This window comes from Eleutherodactylus coqui, chromosome 6 (assembly GCF_035609145.1).
Source record: "Eleutherodactylus coqui strain aEleCoq1 chromosome 6, aEleCoq1.hap1, whole genome shotgun sequence".
Classification (NCBI taxonomy): Eukaryota; Metazoa; Chordata; class Amphibia; order Anura; family Eleutherodactylidae; genus Eleutherodactylus; species Eleutherodactylus coqui.
The window spans coordinates 125,517,353-125,543,680 of NC_089842.1; the positions used below are offsets into that span (position 1 = coordinate 125,517,353).

General features: G+C 45.2%; 1 protein-coding gene across 3 annotated transcripts in view; it reads right to left on the reverse strand.

The window, feature by feature from the left end:
- Positions 1-1,677: 1,677 nt before the first annotated feature.
- The window catches only part of RIN3 (Ras and Rab interactor 3), a 78,225-nt gene continuing 53,574 nt past the window's right edge, over positions 1,678-26,328 (reverse strand). For all 3 annotated transcript variants that reach the window (XM_066607531.1, XM_066607529.1, XM_066607530.1), the window contains 8 exons: positions 23,719-23,836; positions 19,819-19,891; positions 13,022-13,113; positions 9,632-11,443; positions 7,866-8,174; positions 5,501-5,632; positions 4,191-4,354; positions 1,678-2,293 (listed from right to left, as the gene is read on the reverse strand). In XM_066607531.1, coding sequence (XP_066463628.1) covers positions 1,994-2,293; positions 4,191-4,354; positions 5,501-5,632; positions 7,866-8,174; positions 9,632-11,443; positions 13,022-13,113; positions 19,819-19,891; positions 23,719-23,836 — 3,000 coding nt within the window. In that variant the 3' untranslated portion in view covers positions 1,678-1,993. The remainder of the gene's footprint in view (positions 2,294-4,190; positions 4,355-5,500; positions 5,633-7,865; positions 8,175-9,631; positions 11,444-13,021; positions 13,114-19,818; positions 19,892-23,718; positions 23,837-26,328) is intronic.

Below are 26,328 nucleotides of genomic sequence, written 5' to 3' on the forward strand. Positions count from 1 at the left end.
GAGTCTCTTCACTCAGTCTAGGTGCTCTCCCTAAGGAGAAAAGATAGCGTTTCTGACCCCCATTCCAGGCCTTTCACTTGCTATACACTGAAGGGCAAACGGCTGTCTGTACATGGAGTCTGACTTTGCTTTTAATTCCCAGTCATTGTTACAAGGCTTGTATAAAGAGTCTAACTTTGGCTTGAAGGAATGCTGCTTTCCAATAGGTGGCACTGTGGAGGTATTATTCCATCTCCCTTCTTTGCATATTACCCAGAAGAGCATGAATGGCCTTTTGAGTCTCCTCACTCAGTCTAGGTGCTGTCCCTCAGGAGAAAAGATTGCCTTTAAAAACTGTAACATGTCAGTTTATGCTGCAGATTGAGGGGATTTCACACCTTCAAATGAGGGGGTAAAAGCTACAGCACATCTGTTCAAAATTGATTACCTGTTGGTATACATTTGCTGCTACAGAAAATCCACATCAGAGCTGCACTGTAACTTCGGTGATTTAAAAGGGTTTTCCAGTCTTGGATATTTTGCGTATTGAGAAGATGTGCCATAAATGGGGGTCCCAGCATTTGAACCCACATCTATGCTGGAATACCCCACCAGTAACTAATTTCAGAAAAGTCTATTGAGCTGTTCTATGATAGTTCTGTTACTCACATAGAAGTGAATAGGCATTATGAACAAGTCGGACTGTCTTCCTAATCCAGGCCCCTTCTGGCGTTGGGAAACAGGATTGAATTCTCATCTTGACCATTTTTTGCTATGAGATGAATATCTCTTTTAAACTTTAGAAAGAGATCGCTGTAGATCTGAGCTGGCTCCTATGAGTAATCTCAGCCTGTCGTCTAAGGAGGTAAATGCAAAAAGTTCTACGTAAATTTAATGTGTCCAGAACTCACAATATTAACCTTTCATGGTCACAAACTATATGGGATACATAATGAAGATATCAAAAGTGGATAATGTCTGTTAAATACATTTAAAGTTCCAGCATGGAGCTTTTGAACATGGTGTCTTCTCTCCAAGCATCATGTTACAGAGCAGATTGATATATAGTTATTGAATAAAATACATGTTCTGCTGAAATCTCTCTTCTCCTGAGGGAAGGGATCTCATGTGGCCAGTGATGGCCTATTAGTGATTGCCAGCGATCACTGTGGGCACACAATCACTGAAGCGAGGGGCAGTGAGCGGTCCAAAGCCCAGGAAGGGATTTCAGTGAATAAACTAAAAAATTATGCAGATTTCACCCCCCCCCCCCCCCCAAAACTATATATCAATCTGCTCCGCTCCCCCCACTCTAGAACATGATGCCTGCATATAAGACACAATGGGGGACACTTGTAAAAAGTTGCACAATTTTCCGACATGAAGGAGTTTTGCAAGCATCCCTTGTCCAAAATTGTGTGAAACCTTGCGGCTTTCAGCCTCCTGCACTTGCCCATGCCACTTTTTCAAGTAGTAGGAGGAGACAGGCCCTCCAGATCAACTGATTTTTATGTAGAATCTGCACCAGCAACTGGCGTACATTATGGCAAAAATCCACGTCTGTTATCCTGCAGCTAAATACAATGGAAGCCGTAGGCAGTTGGATCCCTCCATTTAAGGCAGCCAACAGGAGGAATTCTGCTCATAATACGTTAAGGTGATTTGTTATTCAAGCAATTCTCATTTTCTAGTAAGGAATTCACAGGCTGAGCTTCACTTTTATTACAATTTGCCTTTGCTGCATAAAAAAAAAATATATGTAATTAATTAAATGTAAAATATAAAAAAAGTTCCCTTTTTCTATTATCTGGGCACGCTAGGGCTGTAGAGTTCCATAAGTGCGCCCTGAATGAGGAGCTCTTTGTAGAGTTTCTTATAGGCAGGTCTCTGGAGCTATATCTACAGTCATCCAGCAGGAAGCTGGAAGGGTCGGTCCAGCCAACCCCACGCCTTGAGACAAACCAGGCATCCACTGTTGCTTTCTGTGCTCTGCCCTGATGATACAAGGCAGGAGCTAGAGGAAGTCTAGCTCGCTCATCACTTTGTCCTGCGCACTGGTCCGTTTGTACAGGAAATGGAAGTCCAGCTTCTGTTCGTTCTTCATCAGCCGACATTTTACCTGCTGCGGGAAAGCATCCTCCGTGAGCCGGACACAATGGTCATTCACCAGCACAAATAGTCCATAGTTGTTTGGTTCAGACACCTCAAAATTTTCAGCACATTGGCGGCCCACCTCTGCTACACTCATATCTGGTTTTGTAGCCAAGGTCCTGGTTTTGGAATCCAGCTCCTCGAATGAGATAGTGATGAAATCCTAGGAGGGAAAGCAACCAACAATTACTGCAGGGAAGGTCTGCACATTGGCTCACGTATTCTGCATCTTGGTAGAATCAGCTCTGCAGAGATTTACGTGTGACCTCAAGGTTTCCCTATGGGGAGGAATGGCAATGTGTAAAAGAATTCAGACATCAGAGGAAAACCTTTAAGTTGCTATGGATTGCTAGCTTAGGGCAACGGCTGGGAATTTGCAACACTTATTAGGGAATTGCTAAAGCATGTTTATATGGTAGAATCCGCATCTAAAACCACACCAGAAAGCTGCAGCTAGTCTAAAGATTTTGCCCATTGACAAGGCTTAGCTGCAGCTCTCAAACAGTTGGGGTGCCTTCACCCTTGCGTTATCGCTGTATTATTTTTTTTTAACGTGAATGTCAATGGGACTTTCTAATGTTAAAAATGCATCGCACAAAAATCGCAAGTTTGTGATTTTTGTGCGATGCATTCTTAACATTAGAAAGTCCTTTTGACAGTCATGTTGAAAAAAAACCAAAAAAAACACAGCGATATCGTCAAGTGTGAAGGCACCCTTATAGAGACTGAAGCTGTATATAATCCCTGGATCACCGACCCTTCTGAAGTAATCAGTGACTATAACATGTAATATTGTACCGCTGCCCAAAACTACAATATCACGTGTGGTCTGACCAGTGACTTGTAAAGAATAATCTCGTTTGTTTCCGGGATAAAAAAAAAAATGTACACCCTGATGGGACATCCCTAATGGATCCAATAATTAAATATAAATCAGGCCTAAGGCCAGCTTCATACTGGCGAGAAGATCGTGCAATGCGAGAGTGAATGAAAATGAATGATTATGAAACCAATGATTTTCAATTATTTCATTCTCATCTGCAAGGTTTTTACTCCTGCGATGCTGCATGAAAAAAAAAATTGCAGCATGTCCGTCCTTTTTGCGATATCGCCTATTGTATCTGGCCCCATTAAAAAAAATGGGCGAACATCATGATCCCCTGCTGTGGCTGTGACAGCAATGCCGAGGAATTCCTTAAGCCCTGCAGGAAAGCAAGTAAAACTGCCTCGCTTCCAGGGGTTTCACATGGATTGCGAGGGTGGTATTGGGCTGTGAATCACGGCCTGATACCGCCCTCGCCAGTGTGAAGCTGGCCTAAGGTTACATTCACATTTATATAGGAGTCTCCAGCACAAAACTCTGGATGAGCTAGATCTGGTGGTTCAGGTACTTTGGTAGATTTCCATTGACTAGCTCCATCCTTCACAAGAGGCAGGAGCACAGATGTGAGCTTGGCCTATACAAGTGTTTCTCAACTCAAGTTCCCTTGTCAGGTCATATGCTCAGGATCTTAGCATTGCACAAGTGATTTATTATTGTCAGCGCCTCAGAAATTGTCACAGGTGTTCTGCCTATAGGATATCCTCAAATTATGACCTCTTGGGGAACATATATGGACTGGAGTTGAGAAACAATCTAGGTTGGATACAATTGAGCAAAGCTTTAGCTGTGATACAGTGACAGAACTTAAGCTATAAGGGGGAAAAACAAACAAACAAAAAAAAACTTTTCTTGAAAACCCAAATGCTGTAAGTCCATGTGTACGCCAAAACGTTGGGATTCCACTCTGTGGTGGACGATATTCTGGACACATTAGCATGCATTGCTAATACAGTATATACTCCAGCCAATCAGGACACAGCTCATTAAAAGAGAACATGTAAAAAGATGCCAGCCAGCTCAAAATGCATCCTGGAGCTTTTAGCAGTTTTTATTTTGATTCCTCTTTTATTTAGACCGCCTGACAGATTGCTGCCACCCTGCACTAGACAAAAACACTAACATTGTACATTTAACCTCATACATAACCTATTCAGCAGAAACTCCCTGGCAAGTTTACCTGTATTGATGAGCGAGAAACTTTTGCTTTGTTCAGTGTACGTCTCCTCTCCCAGCGATGGATCGAGTCCTGAACCTCCATACTTAGTTGTCTTGTGACCGTGATTTTATCATAATTCTTTATATGCTCCAGAGCGCCATATGTTGTGGTTAGATAATAGGAGCCTGTAGGAGAATACATATGATTAACATCACTGAAGGTAGCTGCAAAAATTACTCTTGTACAAGCAAAGTTGTGTTAAACCTGTCAACTTAGACTTTTTGCTTGCAGTACCTCAATGGGGCCACTAGATGGGAGTGTAAAACTGCTGATAAGGCTGGGCACACACAAAGGTTTGGTAAAACACTGTGTGTATAATGCAACGGTTTACCGCTGTGTGAGCTGGCGGTAAGCAGGGATATCGTCACATATGGCAGCGATTTGCACTGTGCATGACAGTGTATCGCACGCACGCTGTCATCTGCAGTTTTCCTGGTTTCATTTTTTTTTTTTACCTCCCGCCCTTGCATATAAATGCCGCACATATGCAACATAATTGTGTATGTACAGCATTTACTACACACCCATAGAGCATAATAGGACTCTATCAGTAAAATAGAACATGCTGTGTTCTTTTTTTTTTACATGCGCATTATACACAATGTACATACACAGGTGTGAATGGATCAAAGAGACTCAATTTACTTTCATAGACCTCAGGGTGCGTTCACACGAATGTATATCGGCTCGGTTTTCACGCCGAGCCGATATACGTTGTCCTCATGTGCAGGGGGGGGGAGGCTGGAAGAGCCCAGGAGCAGAAACTCAGCTCCCGCCCCCTCTCTGCCTCCTCTCCACCCCTCTGCACTATTTGCAATGGGGAGAGGCGGAACGGGGGTGGGGCTAATTCCCGGAACTTAGCCCCACCCCCGTTCCGCCTCCTCTCATTGCAAATAGTGCAGAGGGGCGGAGAGGGGGCGGGAGCTCAGTTCCTGCTCCTGGGCTCTTCCAGCCTCCCCCCCTGCACATGAGGACAACGTATATCGGCTCGGCGTGAAAACCGAGCCGATATACGTTCGTGTGAATGCACCCTCAAACAAGAGGTACCATATTATGTGTTACATGCATGTTTTGCCAATTATGTTGAGAACTAGACACCCCATGTCCCCCCCCCCCAAAGATTCTATTGAACCATATTTTGATCAGTATAGTACCCCCCGACTCTGGACTGTTCTACTTGACCCATATATAATCATCCTGGCCGGCTGACCTGATTTAATTATAGTTTTCATTAGTAGTGGGTTTTGGTGAAGCTGATCATCAGGTGTTACCTTCTCCAAGCTGCAGAGCAGGGTCCATCAGCTCCATCATGTACTCCACATCCAGGAGAAGAGCCACAAGGTCACACTGGGCCAAGACATACATGAGAACTGGCAGGAAGTCATCAGCTCCATGGTGCTTTCCTAGAAGGAAAAGAGTTTACAAACTTCTTGTGCATCATTATCCATTATGAATAAACTTTCTGGAGATTTGTTGCCCATTAGGGTGGCCATACACATTTTATAGAGAGCAGTGGGTCCAGCTAGTCATCTGATGTGTATGGGGGCCTCCCGACGGAAGATATTAGTTGGAGAGAAGGGAGATTTAGCCTGGGAGATAAGCCATTTAATGTGTATGGGCAGCCTTTACAGAGAGACACTATAGTTGATGTGTTTGGAAAACAAAGAAACAAAAGCCCCTCTTACATGGGACGATTCTCGTTAGCGTTATCGAACAAGCTAATTACTCTATCACCAGCTTGTTGGCGCTCGGGCGGCCTGTTTAGACTGCATGATTCTTAGCGTTTTACATTCCTATGTGAAACATTGAATAAGTAGTTAAAAACTGCCTGAGCTGGCGCCAATTTCTATGGCGGCTGGAACCTCACAACTCTTGTTCGTCATTGCCTGCATTTAAACTGACCGATTTTCTGAACGATAATTGTGCCGTGTAAAGAAGTAAGGATCCTTTTACACGCGACGATTGTTGGGCACTTATGTGCCTGACAGTCGTCCCAGCGATTATTGCTCCTGCACTTTCACACAAGAGCGATGATCATTCAGTGAATGGAGGCAGAGCAGGATGGAGATCACTTCCAGCTGCCGCTTCCATGCACAGTAAACTCCTATAACTCCTGTTTACATGGGCCAATCAGCATTTGATTTTTATGCCAGCAAAAAACTGAACAATGAGCGATAAGTAAACAAATTGCTGTTTAGTTGCTGGCAGCGTTTAGACTGAACAATTATTATACATAGTTACACGATCCCGTGACAATATGAACAATCATGCAGTTTAAAAGGGCTCTAATGTAGTAGGGGTTGTCACTGTGTGTTAGGCTTTATCCACACGGGAGTTGCGATTTTTGGCTGTCCACATCACTGTGAACGAGAGAAAGCCACGACCAAGTCACGGCTAAATCTTACGTTTTCTCACCCATTCATACAGCCGGCTGCAGCGTTTATACGCCACAGCCAAAATTCTGTTGGACGGGAAAAATGAAGGCTTTGCCTTACTCCCCACCCTTTTTCCGGCTGATCACAGCAATAGAAGCTCCCATAGAAGCAGTCAAAGGGAGTGGAAGGGAGGGGTAGGTAGTTTAGCAGCGCTAGTGGCTGCTAAAGTCCCTCCCCCTCCTGGCAGCTCCTATAGGCTTCTATGGGAGCTTCCGGCTGATGCAAGCTTAAAGATAGGGCAAGACCTATCTTTTAGAGCGGAGCCTAAAAGGGTCCGGCATCAGCAACGTATGTCCTAACTTTTCCAGCCAGCTGATGGACACGACTGGCAAACGCCAAATGATTTTTATGCCTGCATAAAATGCTCTTTAACTACTTTTTATGCACTATAATTATTGTACATGTCTTTCTTTATTAATCTGTTACCTGTAATAGTGTATCCACAGCTATAACTGAGGAAGGGGCGCTGCTGGTATAAAATAAAACGAAGAAGCCGAGCTTGTCTTTTATTGTTATTGAACTATATATTATACAACGGTGCCATCTGCTGGCTAAAGCCAGTGTGTGTGCACCAGAGAGGCTCCGAAAGCGGAGTGGCTGGCAATAGACGGTAAGAATAACCTGTCGGACGTTTAGTGACATTGGAGCTGTACAAGCTTCAAATTAGAATGTAAAAAGACGTCAGACAGTGGATTGGAAAGGGTTAAAACATTTAGAATTGAGTAAAAATAACATACTAGACGTTTGCAGTCCTATGTAACCCCACTGATAATACCACTCTAGCTACACATAATGCCGTAAAGGGTATCAATATATATGAAAGTTCCTTTTATATACACCAATATGAGGTATTTGACGGAGTGCCAGTTATAGAGAGATTGGCACTCGTTTAATTGGCTTTTACAAAGACCGATCAGCCTCTATGCAGACAAATGATCGTTCGTCCCCCATGCACTTTGATCGTCCCATCCCGTCACACAACATGATGTGCTGCCAAATTTTCTGGTTGCACAAAAGCAGCAAATCAACCTACAAATGTGTGTTTGCTACATGAGCAATGATTGGGTGATTATTGGCCTGTTAAAAAGGGTACTATGGGCAGTGTTCACTTCCCTTACGCCCTACTGAGAGTAGTTCTGGGCTGCAGATTTGGCACACCAGAGGCTCCATACAACCTATGAATCACACCAATAGTAAATACCTGGGTTTCCTGCTGCCATGGAGTCATAGATAAGTTTACAAGCCTTGAGGAGATAGGTTATCTTCTTCTCTGGGGAGTAGGTCTTGTGCATGGTGCCAAACTTCTGCAGAATTTTCTCCATTACCCCGCTGTCTGGCACGCTGGTGGTGACCCCTAGGTCAGTGGTGGTCATCTCCTGGATGACCTGTTGGTTCTCCGTAAGCAGTCTCAACGATCCATCCTTATTGTGGATCTCATGCAAATAACATTCAACTGGTGCTTTCAGGGGCTTCAGGACGCACTTACATAGAGCAGCCTCCACTATGGCATCTGCATTAAGAGAAAGAGGCAATGGTTACATGGAGGAGGGATATTCCAGCATAGCAATCACTTTACATAAACATAATGTTGAGTCACTTTGCAAATACTTTGCTTTAACAATCAGGAGTTATGTCACATCTTCTACTCCAGTCACACCCAGAGCTGCATCCACAATAGTGGTGGTTCACTGCTGGTTCATGAGCTGCCTCTACATCATCTTTATTGACCAGATTTATTCTTCATTGAGAAAATTTACAAACATGATAACGGTGCCCCTCAGCAAGCAATAGTCCCTATATACAATGTATATATCAGATATTCCCTTGTACAGGGAGATCACTCAGCTGCTTATCTTACTGTATAACCACCAAGACATGAGATTATCAGTAGATGGAACCACAGATAAGAACAACCACATGCCTAATGAAATGATAAGCGTTAATCTTCAGAATAGAAGAACGCTGCTCAGGGCATCATACATCGCTTCTGTCACTTGCCCCCCGCTCTCTTTTTGTCTAAATTTGGTGATCTGCTAACAATCTGACATTTGTAGCGGCCATACACATTAGATAGCTGTTGGCCAAGCATATGTACTTTGTGAATATAGAGAGGAGAGAAAGCTGCTCCCACAAACCTCTGACAGCGACTTCCCTTGCAAGAACAAAGCGATCAAGCAGATGAAATCCAACTGCCCAATCCTTTTCACCCCCGACATCCACGATCAGGAGAAAGCCAGTAGGTCTCTGTACATATTAGATGATCAGTGGGTTTGGCCAATACACATTTGTTTGCCACACAGTTTCTCTTACTAAAATAAGCTGGATATGTCAATGATCTGCAGATAAACATCTCATGTCTATGGCTAAAGACGAAAATTTGAAGCTACCTTGTAACAGGACCCCTAACCATAAGGCTTGACTCCAATTAGTTGGTCCGATGAAGAGAAACCTTATGGGCTCCCTAAGGCTCAGGAGGGGCCAGGTGCATCTTCTGTGTCCATCATAGCTATGGGCAGCCGTAGGTTCATCATACATATTAGAGATTGTTCAAACTGCCAATTTGGGCAGGACTGTCTGAATATCTAATGTGTGTGGCGGCCTCCTGGCTCTTCCCCAATGGTAGAGGATAGAGGAGATGAGGATTGGGCTGTTGGATTTTGACCCCTCAATCCTCTTGTTCTTGGAAGGTAAGTCACTGCCATAGGAATCTGGGAGCAGCATGCTCCATTCCCTACATTCAGAACACATGCATGCTCCGCCGAGCCAAGCATGCATTGTGTATGGGGTGTGTTCAGCGGGATAGCAGTGTTTGAGCAGCCTTAAGAAAGTGAGATAGCAACAGTAGAGAAGTGGTTGGATTTAACCAGAAAAATTTCAATAAATCGCTATGATCTGTACAACTAAAGTAAGCTCAACTGCTGCAGGTATAGAGGGTTTAATTAATGGGCAAATTAAAATCAGTCTTACCTATTTTGTCATCAGTGTAAATTGTATAATCAACCATAGACTTCAGCTCCGTGCTCTGCACCAGGTAACTCTTCAGTTGAGTCATCATGAGCCGGATCTCCTGGAGCATTTCTGTACTGGAGCTCTGTTTAGCCATCATCTCCAAGCTGTAAGCTTTATAGTCCTGGACCAAGTTTCCAAAGTATGACTCTTTATCGTGAGCAAGCTCAGTGATCCTCTTCTGCAGCTTCCGGTCTGCAGACATGAAGGCAGAGAAGACATTGGTAATGGCTACAATGGACAATCGGTTCTTAGCCCTGTCCAGCATGAATGAATGTGACTTCTTGATTGAGGGATTTGCAGGTGGCTCAGAGTCTTCTTCTACACTGCTGGTGGAATAGGAATCTGCCTCTGGGTTTGCCAGTGTAGGGTCTGATCCATGTGAAGGCAGAGATGGATTGGAGGTCTTTGGAAATGGGGTGGAGAACCTCTTTTGCCGAGACACTTTCCTGTCCATTGCTTTACCGCCACTCTTGTTGCTTTGGCTTCCCAAAGCTTTTGAAAGTTTTTCAGTCTCCGAGACATTTTTAGCATCATCTTTGCCTTTATCAGGTGGAATGGAGAATGACTCTGAGGTAACTTTTTTCTTTCTTGGTGGAGGAACCGGAGCAGTCCTCTTCCCATTTTCAACCATTACACGGTTCTGCTTGGGGGACATCTCAGTTTTCTTGATTGTAATATCAGATTTTGGCACAGCCAGGCCTAGACTTCTCCTTCCCTCTAGCTCATCCTTCATCACGAACATACCAGATTTATTTTCAATTACATTAGCAGACTGTCGCCTTCTTGGCACAGCGGGAGGAGCACGAACTGGAGTATGAGTTTCTTGTTGTTGAGAAGAGTCATTCCCAAATATATTGATTTTCATGTTCTCCAAAGGTTCCTTAAGAAGGTCTACATCAGCAGAAGGAACTGAAGGTGTCTCAACCTGATGGTCTTCCTGGTCTTTGTTATGGGAAGTAAATAGGGTGGAGTCGGTTTGTGAAGGAAGAGGAGAAGGAAAGGAAGTTGATTGAGAAGAATGGGGACTGGATTCAGTCAGAGAAAGAAGATCAGGTGACGTTTCTGGGATAGGATCAGATGGAAGAGAGATAATGGGATGCTCAACTGGAGAAGAGTGATCAAGTAGATCAACAAGGTTGGGTATAGATGTCTTCGGTGAGGAGCATAGATTTGAAGATTGAGGCTGCTCAAGTGAGCAACACTCAGTAGAAGTCTCTGATATCAAAGTCCCAGTAGGCGCTGCAGTTGGAGAAGGCTCCGTATGGGTCTCTACTGTAGGAGGCTTAGCTGGAGGAGATGGAGTTGAGGGTGACTCTGAAGCAGGAGACTCTCTTTCGGATGTTGATGGTCTTGGTTTCGTAGGAGAGCTTAAGGGATATGAGTAAGAGTGTGAACGTATATAATTTGGAGGAGGAGGAGCAGATGGAGGAACAGAGGGCAGAGGAGGCTTATGTAAAGGGGGTGGAGGGGGAGGAGGTCTCCGATGCATGATTCTGGGCTGCTGAATTTCTGGCTTTGTAATACAGTTAGTAAGAGGAAGTTTATCAGAAGTCTTTACGTTGCTACATTCTTCTAAAGATATAGGACTGACAAACCACAGCCGGTCATTTCCAACAGAAATCTCTATTTCACACGTACAGTCACCGAGTTCACTTGAAGTGCGTTGCATATGGTTGGCATTGCTACTGCCACAATTCCCGGGAGCAGTGGATTTCCCGGACTGAGAGGAGTTTGAAAGCCTTTTGTCTTTTATAGAAGAATCCCAGAATCCTATGCAAGGAAATAAAAACACACGAATATTTATTCACAAATTATAATATGATATAAAGGCTGAGGGGCAAAAAGCTGCTAAGCTCCCCCTAGTGTTTGCAACAGGCAGCTACAATTTTATTATCCATGTTTACACAGGGTATTTGGAGCTATGTCAGAAAAACTGAACTCTGACCCCTTTGAAGATATAGTAAATAAATTAATCAACACATAATTCTGAACATAACAATGACATGCTGGTAAAAAGTAGAAATTCACTTTAAAATATCCCCCAAATATTTGTGGAGGGAACATTGTAGTTAACGGTTGATCTTTAGATGTCCCCATGTAAAGTACATAACTTTTTAGAAAGTTGCTTAAATAGTAATCCCCATATAACATGTTACAGCACCCCCACTAGCTGCACTTGTCCTTACAAGAACTTCAGGAGGTGAAAAAGTTCTCCAGTTGAACTACGCCAAATACCGGGAAAGTTCTGTGTAACTTAACGCAACAGGCCAGTTTTACCCAGAAGGTTACAGCCTCTTTCTGGGAACTTCTACTCTCATCTCAGTGTTCAACTGCACATAGGTAACTGCATAAAATAAAGTTCCTTGACATTACAGCCTAATTCTTTTTTTTTTTTATACAACTGCATCAAGGGTAATCCTAGAAAGGGAGATTAAATTATTATGTGACACTACATCTCCCAGCAGGTACTGATGCAATATGTCTCCACCAGAACTATGGGTCAAGACATAGAATCATAGAATGGTAAAGTTGGAAGGGATCTCCAGGGTCATTGGGTCCTACCCCCTGTTCAGTGCAGGATCACTAAATCATCCCAGACAGATTTGTCCAGCCTTTGAAGGGGAACTCACCACCTCCCATGGTAACCTGTTCTACTGGAGTACTACCCACACACACTATGACACACACAGGCTGTGTGGGTGTCCTTGCTCCCCGCAGAGAGCACAGTGCACGTCAGGTACCGGACGTCCTCCCGTCAGGGTGTCCGTGTCTCGGCAACAGCTCCAAGCTCCTGCACACAGCAGCAGCAAGCCCAGTGATGACAGTGACAGTGGGGCCGGCTGCTGCTGCTGTGGTGGCGGGGAGACATGGATGGCAAGAGCAGGGTTTGCCACCGGCGCCATGGACGGTGAGAGCGGGGTTGGTGGCAGTGCCAGCGGTGGATGGGAGAGGAGGAGGCCAGCAAAGAGAGCAACAGCGGGGTCGGCTGCTGCGGAAGCAGGGGGAAGGGAGCTGACATGGCAGTCTGGCGGGGAGATGTGTGAGCGCAGCAACGGAGGGACACAAGCGGAAATGGGAGCCCAGCAGGGAGATGTGTGAGCTTGTCAAGGGGATGGGTAGTACATGTGTTTCTGGGGAGGTGTGCGTGCGGCATCCAATCCACAGCTGTGCCCATCACCTAGGCGTACCCTTTAACTAAGGCCGGCCAACCCATGTCTCCACCCATACATCTGGTGGAGACATTGCACTAGTACCCTCTCAGCATGCCTTGAGAGTTCACAACTTTCAGATCAAGCTTGAAGTAGTAGTTTGAAAAGAGGGAGTGTGAGGCAAGAATATTTAGCTCACCTGTGCCACGATTGGAAATGTCTTCAAGGTCTTGTAGGCTTTGGGCACTGGATATCGCAGATGGCAGCTTCAGTACAGATGGCAAAATATCTCTACAAAAGAAAATGTGTAAAATGGGAGATCACTTGGTAAACACTGCAGAACGCTTTGTAGATGTCAAAATTGTATCAAGTGCAGAAGGGGAAGTTTCTCAACAAAATACAGAACAGAAGGTTAAACCTCCACAAGGCCACAGGGTAATAGCATTACATGATTCCCAAAGTGAGCTGTATCACATGAGACAAGGGATGGGACTGTACTGCAACAAAAGGTACCTTTGCATAGGACGACTGTTTGCATAAGTCCCTGACAGTCGTCTCTGTGACTATGGCTCCAGTGCTTTCATGCCGGAGCTATAGTTCAGTGAATGGAGAAGGAACGCATCTGCCTCTATTCACTGTGAACAGGCAGATGTTCAAAGGTGAGGGACTACCTGTTTACATGGGCTCATAGTCGCTTGATTTTTAGGGGAGCTAAATTTCTCGCTCAGTGCCCAGTCAGTGGCTGTGTGTATACCAGGCAAACTATCTCCTAAAATCAGTTTCCAGCGATTATTTGGGCGATAATCGCCCTGTGTAAAAGGTACCTTTTACCACAAGACTTTCCTTTTCAAAATAATCAAAGAAAATCTCTTAAGTAAGGCTCATGAAACACAACTGTAAGGGTTAACAAAAATGTCTGGTGGCAGACGCATCACAAGAGAGTCACAAGCATTAAGTAAGAGTATTAGCGTATCTTGATGCCACCAGGAAGGCCTGGTGGAGTCAAGACTGACAGGAAGGGGGGGGGGGGGTGATGCCCCCTATACCTGAGTGGCTGCACATAAGTCTGGCAAATAGGTCCTGGAAGGCCACTAGAATTTGTGGTGAAATATTTCCTGCAGGCCGTGGTGCAAACGGGCAGGCTGCCTAGCGAAGCAAAAGGTGCTACCCGGCTGACAGTTGTAGCACTGACGCAACATTCTTCTGAAGCACTTACTACTGTGGCGGCATCGGCGCTTCACCCCCCACCCAATGTCTGTTTAACAGACCGGCGGCTGTAGGGAGGCGAGAAGGTAATACGCCGGTGGCAGAGTGCAGGAGCACGTACCGGCTACCTTCCACCACCCACCTGATGCAGCTTTCCCGGCGGCGGACCAGAAACGCTGAGGGCTGCAGGTGTCAGCGATGGAGCGGCGGGCACGCATGTCACAGTGCCACCGGTGGAGGACAACCACTGAGGACGGCAGCACTGAGTGCGGAAGCGGACCACACAGAGCTTACACTTAAGGCAGCGGAGCTTGACTGGTGACGAGCGCCACCTGTGAGCGGGGGAAGTTAGGGTGAGGGTAAGATGTAGGTTTACGCTTACATTACTACATGTTAATGCTGCCATGTTACAGCTGTAACATGGCAGCATTTACAGCTCATAATGTAAGCCTAAGTAGAGCTTTTACCCTGAGCGTTATGCTGCTCAGAGCTCTGTAATCTATGCACACTGTGCTGCTAGGACCTGCCATCCTAGACCCTATCGGGAGCTGGGGGTGCGAGAGGGACGTTCCTCCTGTCAAACCCCTAGATTCCGGTGGCATCAAGATACACTAATACCTTGAGTAACCGTATGTCACACAAACCCTACAGAAGTCAGTGTTGGGCTCTGGACTACTGGGTAACTTACTCTTCCGCTTTTTCTTGTGGGAATAGGAGGTATGAGCAGAATTTGAACGGCATATGCCCACTTTTGATCATCATCTACATATGCATTATACTACAGAGCTGCACTCACTATTCGGTTGGTGGAATCACTGTGCACATACAGATGGGTATGTAGCACTTTTTCTTCAGTCAAATGTCTGTGAGAAAGCACCATAACACCACTCAGCATAGGTAAGGTCAGCTACCTGAGGCCAACCGATGGAAGCCACTACCTTCTTGTATACCTCTACATAAAAGAGCAATAAAGCAGGAAGTGCTCCATGCGCTCCAGATTGTTTCCACACACCTCTTGGTACAACCCCTTTCCTTAGTGCTCCTACACTTCAGATTATCCCTTATATATAGGAAAAAGCCTAGCCAAGTCCCACTACTTTAAAGGGATTCTTACAGAATTTAAAAGAATCAGCCTTACCCTCAGGTATTGACTTAGGCAATCCACGAGAGCAAATTGTCCCTAGAAGCAAGTCAGTGTGCAGACTTCCCATATATCCAGACCCCATTGGCGTATAGCCTTCAGAACCAATATAACATAATCTGGGGGAGGTCTGTGTGATGTGTGGAGGTCCTTCACTTGCTGTCTTGTCTCCCATTCCTAAAAGGAAGGATGAAACCATCCATTACAGTAGGGTACCCACAGAGGAACCCTCTCTGTCCAGAGGTTGGCAATAATGACCTTTAAAAAAAGATATCCACTAAGACTACTACTGGGTTGATCGTACCCAACAAGCCTAGTCTCCTAGTATGGCAAGTAACCTCCCTCTTAACTAGGTTCAACCTCTTTCCCCCCCATAACAATTAAAAGAACAGGCTATAGGCTTGTGTCCAGAGAGGTTCTGTCAAAATGCATACACTGTGCCCTCCAATGGCCCACGTTTTACCCTTCTGAGGAAGGGATCAATAGCAAAACACATATAGCAAAGGGCTTCAAGGAGACACCTGGTGGACCCCAGAACCAACTTCAAAAGGGCAACCAATTCAACCATTCACTAGGGGAAAACTCTCTGCCTCTGCATATAAGACCTTAAGCCAATTGACAACCCCCCCATGGAAGGTTGTACCGCAAAAAGAACAGACCACAGGTACTTTTAATTTACCCGATCAAAAACTTTAGCCTGACCCAAGGACAGCAAAAAACTCTTTCAAGGTTTGCCCTGCCCCACTCTACATCTCCCCAGATACTGAGCACATCACTAAATGTGCTGCAACCTGGAATTGAGCAGTGGCGAGTCCCCGAAATAAGCTACAATGCAAATTTCACCAGCGTGTTGAAAAGCATGTTGGACAAAACCTTTCTGTCCATATTGAGCAGCACTATGGGATGTCACTTCCCAAAATGGAACTAATCTTTACCCTTTGACAAGACAATTAGAGCTGACCTCCTCATGGATTCTGGCAGAATAGACACTCATTAAAAACCTGAGGATAGACACTCATTAAAAACCTCCGTCAACAAGAGAATCAAAAGGTCTTTAAAAGGTCTTTTAAAACTCAAATGTTAAGCTATCCGGACCTGGCGACTTTTTGAGCCAAAGCCAATCAATTGACAATTTTACTTCCTTTTCCATAATCGCTCCAGCCAAAATGTTAACAGGGGTCTACTTCTGGCTCAGGGACAGTCTCAGCCAGGAAAGCAGACATCCTGGCGCAATTTATTTCCTTCCTCTCCAAAAGATGTGAGTAGAAGGATTTCTGTAAGGGTCAAGCGAGTAATACTTTCCAAAGTCCTTCTCAAAAACCAAAGACATCTCTTAAGCAGACCTTTCACTCTAGAGATTGCCACATGGCTACCCCCAGTCAAAACAAGATGCTAGAGTTTCTTCCTCATTCGGTCCTCTGAAGTTAGAGGGCCGAAAGAAAAACCGCGCCACCCAATGTTTGGACATCTCCCTCCACTCTGGTTTACTACTACATAGGCCCAGTAAAGGATCTTGGCTCTAAAGAAATTCCTCAAAAGGAAAGTCTTATTTACAGTTCTTCCAGAAGAGACGAATGCAGCTTCACAGAGCACTGCCCATCCAAGGGATCTCTGTAACATTTAAAGAAAACAAAGACAGCGATTGTAGAACTCTATCTCCACCACCAATAACGGTGTGGAGACCGCTTCCTCCCTTAAATGAGCGTATTTATCCTAGACTTACAATCACTACCTGTAAGACAGGTGAACCTCTTGTGCTCTGGAGGGTGCCAAATGTGGACATCCACCAGAAGAGCCTCACTAACTATACTATTTAGTGCAACAATGTCATAAGTCTGATGGCCTTTGGAACCTCCTCTTTCCTGGGCATTGTCACAGTTTTGAATTCTCCTGCAAAGATCACCTGCCAACATGTAAAAAGAAAAGGCTTAGTCTTCAAAGAGATTTTTTCCGGTCCAATCTACTGTGGGCTGGTTAATGAGCCGAAACTCGTCCCTTTAGGAGAATATTTAAGATCAGGCACTTCCCCATCTCTAGTTTGATCATTTGTCTGCATTCAACCTGTGCAGTCTTAAAAAAGGACTGCCACCCTGCTATACAGCTCATCTGCAAGAAGATCTGTGCTTCCACTCCTGCTTAGTCTTACGCATGGCCGCCAAATCTAGCAGCCTGGTCTCTTGCAAAAATAAAACGTTGGCTTCATGGCAGAGAAAATCAATAGTTGCAAACCTAGCCGCATCTGACTTAATGTTAGCAACATTAATAGTTGCTAGCGTCAACGGGATGAGTACCTCCATTAAGAGTGATTAGATGGTCATTTTCTTATTATCCCTCCTAGCCACCCTTTCTGATGAAGGATTTGTCCTCTCAAGCTGTACAGTGGTATCCATTGTAAATATATTGGAGCCATTGTCTGATAACATCGGCCCAACCTCACCTCTTGAAAACTTTGCAGCCCCTAAAGAGGATCAGTGAGTACTCCCCCTATACCATGCTACCACCTTAGGCACCTCACCCTCACCTTCCAAAGAAGAGGGAGGAATGGAATGAATGGCTTGATATCTGTTGGAGAGTTTGACCAGAGGGGAGCCAGCGAGGCCTTCATCAGATACTTGGATCAGGGTGAGTAGTACAAATGGACAGATATATACTCCAGGGAAGGAGACCTTCCCCTCCTCTTTTTCCTATCACCCAGTTTCTTCTCTAGCTACTTTTCTTTCAACTTCATACAAACTCTCATGTGTGAGAGGAATAAGATGTGGCAATCTCCTTCTCCTTCCTCTCAATCCTTATCTTTTCATCTAGATCAGTGCCAGAGGTCACCCTACCTCACACCTGGGATTCACCCTGTTCCCTGGATTTATGACATTTCTCAAGTCTCCTTTGTTGTGTAGCCAACTTCTTGCTTTTCTTCACCTCCCTCCTGGTGTACTAGATAGTGACCTGGACCACAAGAACCAACAAGCTGATGACCCACCGCTGGGTTGCCTTTTCCTGAGCCATCAATGTCCAGCTTTTCAGCCAATCGTTCCCCGATACTGTCCCTGCTACCATCACTAACAGGGACTGCCTTCTTACACACAACCTGTGCTTCCATATTCTCCCTAGTCCTATGTGCCCGATTCACTTGAGAATCAGGGCAGGACTGAATTACGGGATCTGTGTAGTATAGTATAGGTTGGTTTGTAACGCTCTGGGAAGGTAACCACCAAGTCTCATCACCCCTGCAGGCTTCTTCTTCCTTCTCCTGGACATATTTGTATCTTCACCTAATTCATCTCCAAAGAACCACCAGTGGAGCGATTCCAGGCGACTGATCTCCTCCATCAGTTTCCCTCCCGAGCTGATGTCACTTTCCTCACCAGCTGAGCCGGACCCAGATTCTGTGGTAGAAGGTAAAGCTACTTGTCCGGGTGGTATTCCACTGCATTGCAAGAGCTGCCCCCCCTGCCAACAGCCCTCAGTCACCTCATCCTGGGCACACTAGATTAACCCTGTCTCTACCTCACTGTGGGTTAACCCCTTCTTCACCTCAGCCATGGCAATAAACCAGTAGTCATTAGTTTCTCGAAGAAGGGACCACTGTTATTCAAAATAAAGCCTATTTTTTCTTTTTATGTCTCAATTTCTTCTCAGGTTTCCTTATTTTTACAAAGATAGTCACTCTTGGATTTGGTGGAAATGTCAGCTTTTGCTCTGGAACAACACAGCAGAGTCCTGAGTTTTTTTTAAGCTTTTCCCAAACTCCTCGTTCAACTTACAATGTGATGCAATCAAAAATGCATACACTTTCTGTGACTCACGGGTGTTCTTTACGCCCCAGTCTGTTTCAGATCTTTATGGCCCCCCTCTGAGTTTCTAAAGGACCACTCACTTTCCCCTCTGGTTCGACTTTAGCATGAGAGGCCTTTTGGCATTCCCTAGCTTCCAAAGGATGTGGGGAAGGGGATCTCAAGTCACCTCCCCCTGTAGCTCAGCGTGGCCCAGAGTTGAAGCATGGTACCCAGCTGCAGCATCCATGCCCAAGCACCTGCTCCCTCCCTTGGGTGAAGGGCGCAGGCCACAGGCGGAGAGATCCTCTTTCCCTGGAACCCACACAGCAGAGCAAAGCACAGCACAACCACAACCAAGATTGATGAGTGCAGACTGATTACCACAGCTGCACTCACTATTCTGCTGGTGGAGTCACTGTGTACATACATTACATTACTTACCCTGTACTGATCCTGAGTTACATCCTGTATTATACTCCAGAGCTGCACTCACTATTCTGCTGGTGGAGTCACTGTGTACATACATTACATTACTTATCCTGTACTGATCCTGAGTTACATCCTGTATTATACTCCAGAGCTGCACTCACTATTCTGCTGATGGAGTCACTGCGTAGATACATTACTTACCTGTACTGATCCTGAGTTGCATCCTGTATTATACTCCAGAGCTGCACTCACTATTCTGCAGGTTATTAACAGATAACTTGTGGACAGACAACCCCCCAGCAGCTAACTCCCTATAATGAGCCAGTTACTATTTCCTACATCAGATGAATATAGAGACTGGTCTAAAGATGGGACTTCTCAGAGCTGCAGCTTAATATGACCACACAACATCTCATCAGTTTATACAGTAACATATCGGTTACTTACCTGCTGACACAGTAGAATGCCACCAGCTTAAATATATCTTTGAATACGAGCATAGATCCTTCCAAGCACAACACTGGGGAAGAGGAGAGGGAGACATGTGACAACTGACAGACACCATGATAATACTCTGAGCAGCATTACCACATTGTGTAGATGGGCACTTAACATTTCATTAGGATGCCGCAGTTAGTTGTAACGAGGGGCTCCTCGGGGGTGTAACTACCACCACAGTAGGCATAGCAGCTACTACGGGGTTCACAGCACCAGGGGTGTCCTGCAGCTCAGCCTGGTCTGTCAGACAATGAAACAGAAGTAAGGACGATACTTATTGGATGCAGCACATCCTCCACTGTCCTGGAAGGTCACACTGGACGCTGGGTCAAGCAGGTGAGGACTCGGCAACCTGCAGTGCATGCAGGACCAGGGAGCTGCGCTTACTGTCCTGTCTGTATTGTGTCCTCTGTCTCCCACATCAGATTTCTGCAGCTAGTTATCCACTGCTGTCTTATCTGAGTTTTCCACCCTTGACTGTCCTGGGATATGAGGGAGTGTAATAAGATCCTTAAACTAAGAGCACTGCCTACATGAGGTCAAAAGATCTATTAGATTAGTGATTTTTTGAATGTGTATATGTGCATATAAAAGTGTTTGTGGATATGTGCAAATGCCTGTGTGTGTATGTGCATGTGTATGCGTATGCGTGAAAATGAATATATACATTTTTGTATGTCTGGCATTGTAATAAAGTAGGTGAATATGTACTAAGATTTATTATCAGAGGTCTAAAATAGCCCCTTAAGGCTCAATTTAAGTCACATTTATGGCCTCAGTTTAATGTTTACGCCACGATGTGTACATTAAGCAGAGGCCATACAGTGGCATGTGCTACCCGTAGTGTCTCAATGTGAAAAAATGTATGTGTTTAACAGATACTGTTGTATGAAGTGGCATACTCAGCTACACCATTTCATACCCTCTTTTCGTATTCCATGAAATACTGGCCAGGCAGAGGCCAGAAAGTTTTGCCCTCCATCTGGTTAATATAACCAAACTGGCACATTTAGTACATGCATCAGGAGCTTTCCTGGTGTACTTGCTAAATGTTAAATCCCAAACATAATATGAACCTAACCTGACTCAATAGGCAAAGAATTGAATTTGGTGGCTATAAATCACACTTGCAAAAAAAATAAAATTCAATCCCCTAGAAGAAGTTGTTTTACTGCAAGACTCGGCACGCAGTTACATCTCAGGCAGATATAGAAAGGATTAGAGCTGTGGAGTTTTTAGATGAACGGTCTTGCCACCTGAGACCCTAAAAGCGGTTCCACCCTTGGTCTATAAAAGGCTCTCAGAGGCTACTTGTGTGTAAATGACTTCTTCTTCCGCTTGTGTAGAGCTTGTTGACCACTAGACACCTCTACGATGCAGAGAAGAGATTTCACCCCAGTTACCAGAGTCTGAGAGGGGCGCATTATTGGGATGCGAGAAGCTGGATGGTCGTATTGACGAATTGCTGCCCCCGGCGCCGTTCTGACCAGACTGTTAGGAGGTGTTGGGACCAGTGACTGGGCTCGGGATGCCTACAAAACACCACCAGAGAGGATCGTCTGATTGTCCAACAAGCACAATCAGCTCCAACTGTTTCATTGCCCGCCATCCAGAGACGGGTGGCACCATCGTTACAGGCTGCTGCGTCTGTCAGAACCATTTCCAGGTGCTTGGCTTAAGGACATTTGGTCTCACAGCTCCTATTACATGTACTGCCTTGGACAGCCATCGTCTCCTCCAATTGCAGTGGTGTCGTGAATGACGAAACTGGACTGCTATGGAGTGAAACCAGATTGTCTTCATTGACTAATCCAGGTTTAGTTTGATCACTGATGATGACCATGTTCGTTTCGGGAGACCTAGGGGTGAGCACCTCAATCCTGCCTTTGCGGTGGAGCGGCACACTGCCCCCACTGCTGGTGTGATGGCATGTAGGGCCACCACATACAACAGTCGGTTACCCCTAGTAGTGGTACGAGGGACAATGACAGGTCAGCGATATGTTCAGGACATCCTACAGCCACATGTGTTCCTCTCATGGCGGCTTCCAAGGGGCATTTCCCAGCAGGATAATGCTCAGCCGTACACACAAGGGGGTCACAGGAATGTCCCCACATCATTGTCACACTTCTGTGGCTGCCCAGTCACCAGATTTATCACCAATAGAACATGTATAGGACCATCTGCGACACCAACTTCCCCTGCCTATAAGTTTGCACGATCTAGAGGCTCAGTTACAGCAAATATGGACCGATATGCCACAGGATACCATACAGAACCTGTATACCGCCATGCCCGCCTGTATCACATCTTGTACCCAACCTTGAGGCGGCCCCACAGGGTGCCGGAGTATGGCATCAGCTAAAAGCTACCTTCAGACACAAGGAACAAATGCTATGTGAGCGAAAAAAGAGACTGCACAAGAGGTCTACATCCGTTTATGGAAGTGTTCTACAACTCATGCCTAGCAAAAACACTTAGGGTATCCAGCCATTTTATGGTTATTTCCACATCCTAATGTAATACTACTGCACAATGAAATACTTCAAAATATAATATAATATATATTGCTTTTATGAAATCTCATTCCATGATTTGTCAGATTTTCCATTCGGCATCTCCATTTTTCACCCTTGTCATTGCCCCTGTCTAGGTCATGCTTATCTAGGCCCATCAAGGGAACAATAAAGCTGTCATTCCCACCTACTAACTACTGTAAGGAGATTACTTCCAGCAGGGGTGTAAACGGAGAGGACTCTGTTCTACCATTCAGGACTTTTATCTCTTTATGGTTACTGCTACATAAGTACAATATTTAGTATTTCATTTTTCACAGTATTGTCGAAATTTTTTTTTCATGAATCATAAAAAAAATACTCATTTTGGACAATTGTGTCCTTTTAAAGGGCTCATCCTGACGCCTGGTATTCAGTACTGTGGATGGACCTGGCGGCTCGCCATCACACATGCGCAGTACAGATTTCTTTTTTTCAAATTTTTTATCCAGTGCCTTTGCTAGGAGACGACGCGGAATACGTGACCAGTCCACAATGTTCCTTCCGGATGGGCCATGGATCAGATGGCTTCCACTGACTTCAATGGAACCTGTCCGCGCAGAATCCACAGAAAAATGGAGCATGCTGCGATTTTCCCTCCGCTTGCAGAAACTGCAATTTGTTTCTGCAAGTGTGGAGGGAGAATCGATTTCCCATAGCATACTATTGGCACTATTTGCTGCAGATCGCGGTGTGGACGCCTGCCGCGGATTCTGCAGCAAATATCAGTCTGTGGGCAGGAGCCCTTATGGAAATTAAGATCTCTGCTTGCTGTCAGTGAGCAGAGACCTTCTTGTCTACTTCCAGATGTTTCAGTGAAAGCTGGTGCTGAAGTGGTTCAGCTCCAAAGGCTGAGTGTTTGCGACTCCATTGCTGGAGGTTTTCATTTACACTGAGCAATGTGTGAACAGGAATAGATCAGGAAAGTTCCCAGTCTGATGGGCAACTTACGATGACATCATCAGAAAAGCAGAACAGAGGTTTTCCTGTTACTGCCTACACCAAATGTGTTAAAATAACAAAATCAGCTGTACTTACCCGTCTTCTGCCAACTCGTTCCAGCGCTGTAGTCCCCCTGTCCCCAGATATTATGTGACAGCTGCATTGTCACCATTCTGAACTCCCGGCATCATGGTGCCCAGGATATGAGCACTCATGCCAGAAGAGCAGGCGATGGCGCTGCAGTCTATAGGAGGACAGCGGATATGCAGCGTTGGATTGTGGCCCCAGAAGACAGGCAAGTACAACCCCTTTAATGACAGATATTTACACCTTTAAGCACAATGAAACTTACTTGTTTTCTCTTCTCTAATGTTGTAACGCAGAACATCATCAACTGCTTCTCTACTCTCCGAGGAACGGACCCATAGAACCATACACTTCACATCCACATCCCGGGTGACCAAGAAGACCTGAGACATCAAGACACAAGGGACACCAGATCATAGTAAATCCGCAATCCCTAGCAGTGTATCCAAGCCCATCATGTGCGATACGGTGCTGTTGAGCCATTCTATCTGGTTTCTCATGTGAAATACTGCCTACTGAGTCACTGTATCTAATCCCATCATGTGTGATACCATCTGCTGAGCTGCTGTATCTAATGCTACAATGTAGCATACATACAGCACTTCTTCCTCATGTAAGGTTATGGAATTTCATTATACAGCAGTCTCCGGGGACATCGTACTGCTGCTGTTAATCAATAACCGCACATCTGGACATGGGTGTGTAATGGCAGTACAATTCCAGAAATGACATGTAGGTCTGACACAATGCAGAGACATCTGCGGACCCCAATAGTGAACTCCACCCTCAGAGTTTATTAAGGGGAAAGTATGCCTGTTGAGTTGCACCACAAATCCTTATGATTTGGGTATTTAGGTAATCGTATATCACATGGGCCAGTCAAAGGGCTTTATATGAGAGTTCTATTATATCATTTATCTTCCATGGAAACAATAAAGTATACCACAGCGGTCAGAGGGGATGTACAGCTTATTTTGTTGTTGTTGAAATGTATCAAGAGAAAAGCACATCAAGCCAACCCTTGTTGGGACAGTCTTCTACTTGGAAACCAATGTCCCCACTGCGAAAGAACCTGCGGATCAAGAATAGGTCTCCCTAGTCACCTACGGACCCAACACAAAAACCCCATACTTAGAGGGCAATCATGCTCAGCCACAAGTGATAACCTATGATGATATGACAGTTCCATGTAAGTGAAAATATAGTAAGGGGCGGAGGTCCTTCAGCCGTTACCCATATGTAATACACAGGCACTGCATCAACTCTATGTATAATGTGGCCACAAGGTGGCACTGGACTTATGTAACACATTGTACCAGGAAGAAGGGCCGTCCGTGCACAAGAGCGATCACCTGCAGGTAGTACATGCCGCATGTAATATGAATGACTGGCACTTTCATAGTATAACCAGATGTTGTCTATGTAAAGTTTTTTAAAGCCAGGCTTCTGCTCAAGTTATTAGCTCTGTGGCATTCACAGGAGTATAATCAGCTTGGAGGTCAATTATACTGGTATGTACATACCATACACATAAGCAAAAATAAATCTCCATATAGCCATCTATTTATTTTGCATATAATAAGCTGGTAGCTGAGAATACATTCCCAAACACTATGAACACTCCTTTACCCAAGCTTTATGATCATAAATGTTGCCTTAGTCATTTACCGTACAAAAAGCACAAATACTAGCTGTGGCAGCAACACGTCAGCAACGTTTCCTTGACCCTTTAGGTAGGTTTCACACGCGAGACAAAATTGCACAATTTTCTCACGATGCGACAGTACTACAAATTGCATTTATGTGAAGCCCATGCTTTCCAATGGGCTCTTTCACATGAGCAATGTTTTGTAGGTGCCACATTGCGAGAATACAAAATCGCGGCATGCCCTATACAGCCGCGATTTGCGATGTTTTATAGCCCATGTTTCCCTATGGAGCCTTCCTTTCTGTTGCATCACATGAAAACGCAGTTTTTATGCGGTGCAACTTCTATAGTAGGAGGTCCTACTGTAAAAGCCCTAAAATAAGGCCTATCTGCATAAACAAAAAAATAAATGCATCATTTATCAGGCGCTGTTTGCTCCACTGCACATCTCCTCTGCAGCTCCGGCACACTTGCTTGTAGTTTTCAGCCAGCGCTTCCTGGTCAGAGGTTTAAAATCCCTACTCCAGAAAGCGCTGGCTGTGATTGGTTCTTGAGTGCTGCAGCTCAGCTAATCACTGCAGCGGTCAATGAACCAATGACAGTCAGTGCTTCCTGGAGGCGGGGATTTTAAATCTCTGACCTGGAAGCGCTGGCTAAAAACTACAAGCAATTCTGCTGGAGCTGCAGAGGAGACGTGCGGCAGAGCGGACAGCGCCTGGTCGGTAATGTATTGCGTTTTTGTTTTAAAAACACAATATTGTATTGTATTTTGTTGAAAACAGCTATATTATACAGAACACAAATGTGGTACCACTACGATTTTCTTGCAACAATATCGCTGTCGCCCGTGTGAAAGAGGCCTTACTCTCAGGCTACCGATCAGGCACTTGTGGCTACTCCGTCCCCCAGACATAACCTCTCCTCTAGCTGGACCCAAGAATCTCGCTCTCTACCCCTCTCATGAGCTGACACTCTTTAGGGTCAACACACAATGCCTCCTGAGCTGGGCAGTCGGCCTGGTTGAGATATCCGACAAGGGATCCAAAAATTGAGTTTTTTTCTGAGGCTTTTGACAAGTGTCTTTTCTGGGTCTGAATGGTGGGTTAGTAGCACAACCTGACATTCCCTCTAGTCAAAGTGTGAGTTTTGCTCCTGGCCCCCAGTTAGCTCAGTTGGCATATCCAGGTGCAGTCTGGCAGTAAAGCACGACTGTTCATGGCAGCAGCA